Raw genomic sequence first — 7,744 nt, forward strand, 5'->3', positions numbered from 1 at the left:
CCTCTGTTGATTTCTAATTTATCCTATACACAGACACAGACACAGCCACAGAAATACACACACACACATCTTCTTTGTACATAGCTATTGTATGTTATCTCCTTCTCATAGACTCCTAGACCTGTTCTGACAATTGCCAAAGCAACCATAAGTTAATGCAGCATCCAACTTTGGGGGATAAAAGCAATCTCCAGGAAAGGGGTCATTGCTCCTATGACCTGGAGAGACCCTCAACTCATTTAGGCTGCTGTTATCAAGACCTGAAATGAGCTTCATTGTGGGAGATGAAGTAAGGCAATGGGTGTCCTCTGGTTGCAACTAGTTTTACATCAAATATTCTTGATTTTGATATCTTTCAATAACTCTCAATAATTGTAAAATTAGAGCTATTATCTGAGAATGTTCATTCTAAGTTAAATCTGGAAAGACAGGTTGGAGCCAGATTTTAAAGGGCTTTAAGTGACAAAGAAGTTTGTATCTTTCCCTAAAAGTAATAGAGAATCACTAAAGCTTCTTAAGTAATCCGTCATTCAATCAATAAGTGTTTATTAAGCATCTTGTATGTGCTTGACATTGCTCGGTACTGAAAATACAAAGACCAAAAGGACAGTCTTTGCCTTCTAGGAGTTTATATTTCATTGGAGGAGACAGTATGGTCATACATAGTCAGACCTGCACTTTAGAAATATCAATTTGGCAGCTGTGTGGAAGAGCAATCAGGAACAGGAGAGAAAGAAAAATAATTAATCTTCTGTAATTGTAGGCACTCTTCCAGTCAGGTTGGATAAGTATTAGAGAGTAATAAATAAATACTTAAACTTGAAGTGGAAAAGGATTGAAAAATAAAATTTGAGCTATCACGTTTACTTTATTGGCAAGAAATATAGTTGTAAAATATATAGCAATTATGAGAATATTTTCCTTTCTGTGAGTTTCTTCAATGCGGTCTTCACATTCTTATTTCTCAGGCTGTAGATCAAAGGGTTGAGCATGGGAATCACTGTGGTATAAAACACAGAAGACACTTTTTCCTGAGCCAGGTTGATACTGGAAGCAGGTTTGAAATACATGGACATGAGGGACCCATAAAACACAGTGACTGCCATGAGATGGGAACTACAGGTACTAAAGGCTTTTGACCTGCCCTCTTTGGAGTTGATGCGGAGGATGCTGGAGAGGATGAAAGCATAAGAAATTATGATTGTCAAGCTCGTCGCTATCATGTTGAATCCACCAATAATAAAAATCAAGAGCTCATCTAGGTAAGTGCTGGAGCAGGAGAGTTTGATGAGGGGCACAATGTCACAGAAGTAATGACTGATTACATTTGACCCACAGAATGGCAACCTCAGTAAACAACCTGTGTGGATCACTGCATCAGTGAAGCCCACAGAGAACACAGAAATCACCAACAAGGAGCAGACTTGAGGGGACATGAGGATGTTGTACAGTAGGGGGCTACAGATGGCAACGTAGCGATCATAAGCCATGGCAGCCAACATGTAGCACTCAGAAATAGCAAAAATGCAGAAGAAAAAGAGTTGAGTCATGCACCTAGGATAGGAGATAGTTTTATCTTTGAATAAAAATCCCACTAGCATTTGGGGGGTAATGACAGTGGAATAACAAACATCTAAAACAGACAAACTGCTGAGGAAATAGTACATGGGGGTATGGAGATGAGAACTAAATCTAATCAGTGTGATCATGCCCAGGTTCCCCATCATAGTGATGGAATAGATGCCCAGGAATATGAAGAAGAGGAGTAGCTGAAGCTCTGGCTCATCTGTTAGTCCTGCAAGAATGAACATAGTCACTTCAGACTGATTTCCTCTTCTCATTTTCTATTAAGGAACCTGTGGGAACAAGAAGAAAGAATCCCATTAGAAAGATATACAACTCTTCACCTTCTTCTTCATTTCCTTCACTCAAAGGAACATAAAAATGATTGGAAAACTCTGAACCCTGACCTCTCCTGATCCTGCCCCACTCCTGCCCCATGTCTAATGATTTTATTTCCTCTAGGCAGAATTGGCCTTAGAAACCAAGAAGGGACAAAATTTGCTGGGGAAATGAGAAAGTGATCAGCAGAAAGTAGGTATAGATCAACATCTATATACCAAGATTATACCAAGATAAAGTCTAAATAGGTACATGACTTAGACATAAATGGTGACATATAAGCAAATTAGAAGAGCAATAAAGAAATTACCTTTCAGAACTATGGATAGGGAAAGATTTCATGACCGAACAAAAGGATCACATAAGATAAAATGGACAGTTTTGGTTAAACAAAATGTAAAAGTTTTTGCACAAAATAAAACCAATGCAGCTAAAATTAAAAAGGACACAAGTAACTGGGGGAAAGAATTTTTGCAGTAGTTTCTCTGATAAAGTTCTCGTAGACAAGATACATAAGGAATCAATTCAAATATATAGGAATAAAAGCCATTTTCTAATTGATAAATGATGAAGGGATATGAATAAGCAGTTTAGGAAGAAATTTCAGTTAGGAATAGCCATATGAAAATTCCCCAAATCATTTTTACTTACAGAAATAAAAATTAAAGCAACTCTGAGGTTCTACTTCACACCCATCAGATTGGCAGTTAACAAAAAAAGGAAAATGACAAATATTGGAGGGGTTGTGGGAAAACCTTATTGTACTATTGATGGAATTGTTAAGTAATCTAACCATTATGGAAAGCAATTTGTTATTCTGCCCAAAGAGTTACTAAACTGTGCATATCCTTTTACCCTGTGACATCAAAGAATGAGGAAAGGGTCTAACATGTACAAAATTATTTATAGCAACTCTTTTGTGCTAGAAACTATGAAGGTGCCTATCAGCTGGGGAAGGGCTGAACAAATTATGGTGTAAGAATGTAATAGGATATGATTATACTATAAGAAATGGTGAAAGGGACACTTTCAGAGAAACCTGGAGCATCTTAAATACTGAGTAAAGGGAGCAAAATCAACAATTTATACACTACCACAACAACATGGTAATGACAAATAGATTTGAAAGACTCAAGAATTCTGATCAACATAATGGCCAACCACAATTTCAGATGATCAAAGATAAAGTATGCCACCCACCTCCTGACAGAGAAGTGATAGACTTAAGAACAGAATAAGCCTTTTTTTTTTTTGACAGAGCTAATGCAGGAATTTGTTTTGCTTCACTTTACATATTTTTCATATGGGTTTTTTTAATTATTTTTTTTCTTCCATACAATGAAAGGGAAGTGGGAAACAGAGAAAATAGATTTTTGTTCATCAAAAAAATCTCTTATTAAAATTTAAAAAAATAAATGGGGGGGACTTCCTGTGTGATATGATTTTAGGGGCCCAGAAAGACCCTTTTGTCTCCACCCCATACTTTTCCTATCTGTTTTACTAGGCTAGAAATTCTTTTGCCAGAAGACAAGTGAGAACAAGTGAGCTTAAATGTCAATAAAGTTTAGTGGTTAAAGATACCTCTCAAAGATGTCCCACACCTAGACCTTCTTTTCTGAATCCATCAGTCACACTCAACTCCAGGGTCTCAACACCAAAGTAAACTTCATCAAAGCCAAGTAACTAGCTTAGGAATATATTACCACTCAGATCTTACAACTCCTTGTAACTAAGTAGGAGCATGAGAAGTGGGGGAAGGGTGGTGCCATGGGATTGCTGTTTTCAAGAAAGAACCAAGACCTCCAAGAGTTGTTAGTAGGCTAGACAGGGCAAGTACGGGCCCTCACCCATCACTATAGAAAGCATTGCAGTGATTCAGGTGAGGGATAACTTGGCATTGATAAAGGTTACTTTAATGACCAGGTAAATATTGAGCAGAGTACCCCCGAATAGGCAATCATCTAAAAATAGAGGAGAGAGAGAATCCACCTTTGCCAGCTCAGAGTTCTGTCTGTTCTGGCTGTGTCTATCCAGTCTCCTTAGTCCAGTGCTTTCCTAGCACAGGTCCTTCTCTACCTGGAAAGCCGAGAAATGCATATTTTCTTCTAAGTTCCATTCTGCTTCTATCTTCTAATAGGGGGAGGGATACAGGGTAAATTAATTCAGAAAAAAAAATAATAATAATACAATAATGATAATTGATGTTTGTACTGTGCTTTGAAGTTTGCAAAGTGTTTTGCATGTATTATTTCATTTGAGTCTCACAGAATCCCAGTGATATACAGGTATTAATAGGCTCATTTTACAGATCAGGGAACTGAGGCTTAGTGATGCTAAGTGATTTGCCCATAGTCCTACAACCAGTAAGTATTAGAGAAAGGACTTGAACTCAGGTCTTTCTGAATACAGCTCTAGCCCTCTTTCCAAGAGCACAATGTTGCAATTTCTCTTTCGTCCTTATTGCATCTTGTATTATACATAATTATGACTCTCCCCTTATAAAATATGAGCTCCCTGAGAGAAGAGACTGAATTTTTTTTGGTGGGGGAGAAGGAAGGAAGGAGGAGATGATGGTTATATTCACAGCACCTTGCACATCACCTTGCTCATAGCATTTGATACATGCCTGTTAATATAAATGGAAAGAACAAAAATCTTTCAATTGAATGCTGTGTATTTATCATGCTCAAGCTCAGTCCAAAAGAAGAAATGAGAAAACATATCTCACTCCTTTTTTTTGCAGAGTTGGGGGGGTTATGAATGTGGAACATTGCATATGCTATTAGACACAGCTGATGGATTGATTAGTTTTGCTGAACTGCTTCCCACCCCCTTTCTCGTCTATTCTATGTTATAGGCAACGATTATAAGTGAGTAAGTAAAGTTATTGAGTAGAGGCCCTGTCTTAGAGTCAGAAAGAACCTAGTATCAAGTCTGAGACACACTTTCTGTGCAACCTGAAAAAAGTCACTTAAAATTTTAGTGTTCCAGACATCTGAGTTTCCACATAAATAAAACCATTGGTCCACACCACCACCACCACCACCCCAAAAAATAAACTAAATAACTGATCATCAAAATTCCATGGCAAGTCCAAGGCAGAAAATTGTCAGGAATAAACACGTGAGAAACAGAGAAAATATGTATAAAGCATTTTATAACTATAAACTGCTATGCAAACATATTGTTATTATGTGTAAAAGGATAATGCAAAGTTGATTGTACATAATCTAAGAACTGAGCAATCTGAACATCATACCTAGAAAACTCACCTTCCTCTACCCTGGTGTGGTAATAGAAAGCTCTCCCCTTCTGTCTTTTGTTCTAGTCACTCAGCAATCTCACATTGCTCTCTAAAGCAAAGCAAAAGGTAAGCAAAGACCACATTTGTTCTTGGAATCCCATTTTCTCCAAAATGCCTAAACAGCTCTTCATCCACAGTAGCATCTTCCTGAGACACACAGCGAGGTCATGAGTTTCATTTTCTGTTTGGGTATTTTAAGTCTATAAGTACTGAATCAGTTGGTCCCTAAGGTGTTCTTCATCTCCTGAGAACCATCTGTGTTTTTGTAAAACAATGATTTCCCAAGCATTTTTTTCCCAAAGAGACAACCTTCCTTGAAAATGAGCAAGGCCAGAGATGTCACACTGCCATCTAGCCCAGGATCAGAAATTGTTTTTGTATTCAGCATCAATGATTCAGACTAGATGAGAAAAAGAAATTCCTATTGATTGAAGTTTATAGAATCTCAACTTTGCAAATTTCTAGTTATTTTTAAAGGCAGGAGAAAGTGTTCCCCATACAATCCCACTACTCCCCTTTCCTTCCCTTCCCCATAGTGATATAATATAAAAACACTGGGCTTGAGTCAGAAAATCTAGGTCAAAAGATTATGGATTTAGTTCCAGAAGTTACCTTAGAAAACATGAAGCCTAACCCCCTTATCTTACAGATGAGGAAACTGAAGCTTAGAGAAATTATTACTTGACTGAGGTTACTCAGAAAACAAGTGGCAAACTGGGATTTGAATCCATGTCATCTAACTCCAAATCCAGGGCTCTTTCTACTACTCCATGGTTTGTTTCCCAGCTCTGGAGCTCAGTTTCTTTATCAGCAAATGAAGGGGTTGTTGGCAATTATGTGTGAATGACCAGATAACTTTTCAAAGACAGTGTGGTGCAGTGAAAAGAGAACTGGTTCTATTGTCAGAGGACCTGGGTTCAAATTCTTCTTTGTTTGCTGCCTTGGTGAGCTGGGTCAAGGTTACCTTTCATGGGCCATCCGCAAAATGGACTGGATAGCATCTGAAATCCCTTTCAGCTCTTTTTTGAGGATCAATGATCCTGACTCTAAGGATTCTATGTGTTGCCAGTTCCAGAGAACCGCTAGTCTACAATCCATCAAAGATGACCCTGACTCCTGTATCTCATATTTCCTATTCCCTCTAACTCTACGCTTCTATAGGAAGTTTATCAGATGGCATTAAATTCAAAGAGGCCCATCACCAAAATGCTGGCCACCAGATCAAAAGTGTGGTCATGACCAATTCACAAAACCATCTATAAAGTACAGAAGTGTTACAATCAATGTCGATGCAGGAAGCACCTATGCACATTGATGAAACCACAGGGCTTTTAAATTTCAAAGTAAGTTCTGGACATTGTGCAGCTGTGAATGCAGCCTACTGACTTTCTTAGCCCTCACTTATTATTCTCTAAGGATCATCAGACTTTTCTTTCCATTAACTTTTCAGCTAAACTCTCCTACATGTGTTGTCTCCTTCAATTAGAAGGTGAGCTCCTTGAAAGCACAGACTGTCTCACATCTTTCTTGGTATCTTGTCTGCTTAGCAAAGTGATTGCTGGGCGCTAGGTGGCACAGTGGATACAGCATTGGCCCTGAAGTCAGGAGGACCTCAGTTCAAATCTGGTCTCAGACCAAACACTTGACACTTACTAGCTGTGTAACCCCAATTGCAAGGAAAAAAAAAAGTGAGTGCCATTTAATAAATGCCTACTGAATACTTTTTTCATTCTTTATCTTTATATTCATTGTAGGTTATGTGTAGTGAATTGCTTACCCAGAACAATTTCTGCTATCCTATCCAATGCCTGGGTCCCATGGGACACCCACTACCCAGCTTGTAGAGATTAATTCTGGAAATACAAACTATGTATAATATTTTGAGCAAAACATAACTAAGAAGGCTAAAAGATTACTTTGGCATTCCCAAGCCTAATTCTCCATGTTGCTATTTCTCACCATTAACATCAGCAATTGAATTGACTGTAGTTAAAATAATTTATAGCTATTCATAGCAGGAATTTCTCCTATAGGATACATAAGAATATAAATGATTTACTGTTAGTCCTATGTGAACTAGTGTGGAATTTGTTCAATGTATATAAACTGAAGGTCCCAAGAAGTTCCTGAACCACATTACCAAATGGGCAGAAGTACCATCTACTTTCCACCAGTGACATGTTGGGAATACCTGCAAAAAATAGGTGGAAAAATTAAGGCAAAGAGCAACCTGGAGAAACTATGAGGAAGCACGTCTCCTTAACGTCTTCAGGGATCAGTTTTCCCCTGGAATCTGGGAATCATAAAACTCTGCTATTTTCTTGGAGATAGCACAAAAGTGTGCTGTGTTTATATGCCAAAACCTTCAAGTGGCTCATTGGCTAAGGCATTCCTTAAGGTATGGTGAACTGCTCCAGCCCAGTGCTTTGGTGAAGTTCAGTACTTCTGATGCCAGGCAGAGATTCAGGGAGAAAAGAAAGAACTGCCCAGTTGATACTAAAGAAAAAAATGATAGATAGATAGATAGATAGATAGATA

General features: G+C 38.1%; 1 protein-coding gene across 2 annotated transcripts in view; it reads right to left on the reverse strand.

The window, feature by feature from the left end:
- Nucleotides 1-862: 862 nt before the first annotated feature.
- Nucleotides 863-7,744, reverse strand: part of LOC114023076 (olfactory receptor 8D4) — a 103,603-nt gene continuing 96,721 nt past the window's right edge. For both annotated transcript variants that reach the window (XM_027835565.1, XM_027835564.1), the window contains one exon: nucleotides 863-1,856. In XM_027835565.1, coding sequence (XP_027691366.1) covers nucleotides 906-1,841 — 936 coding nt within the window. In that variant the 5' untranslated portion in view covers nucleotides 1,842-1,856 and the 3' untranslated portion in view covers nucleotides 863-905. The remainder of the gene's footprint in view (nucleotides 1,857-7,744) is intronic.

Source organism: Vombatus ursinus, unplaced genomic scaffold (assembly GCF_900497805.2).
Source record: "Vombatus ursinus unplaced genomic scaffold, bare-nosed wombat genome assembly UNPS02014816.1, whole genome shotgun sequence".
Taxonomy (NCBI): Eukaryota; Metazoa; Chordata; class Mammalia; order Diprotodontia; family Vombatidae; genus Vombatus; species Vombatus ursinus.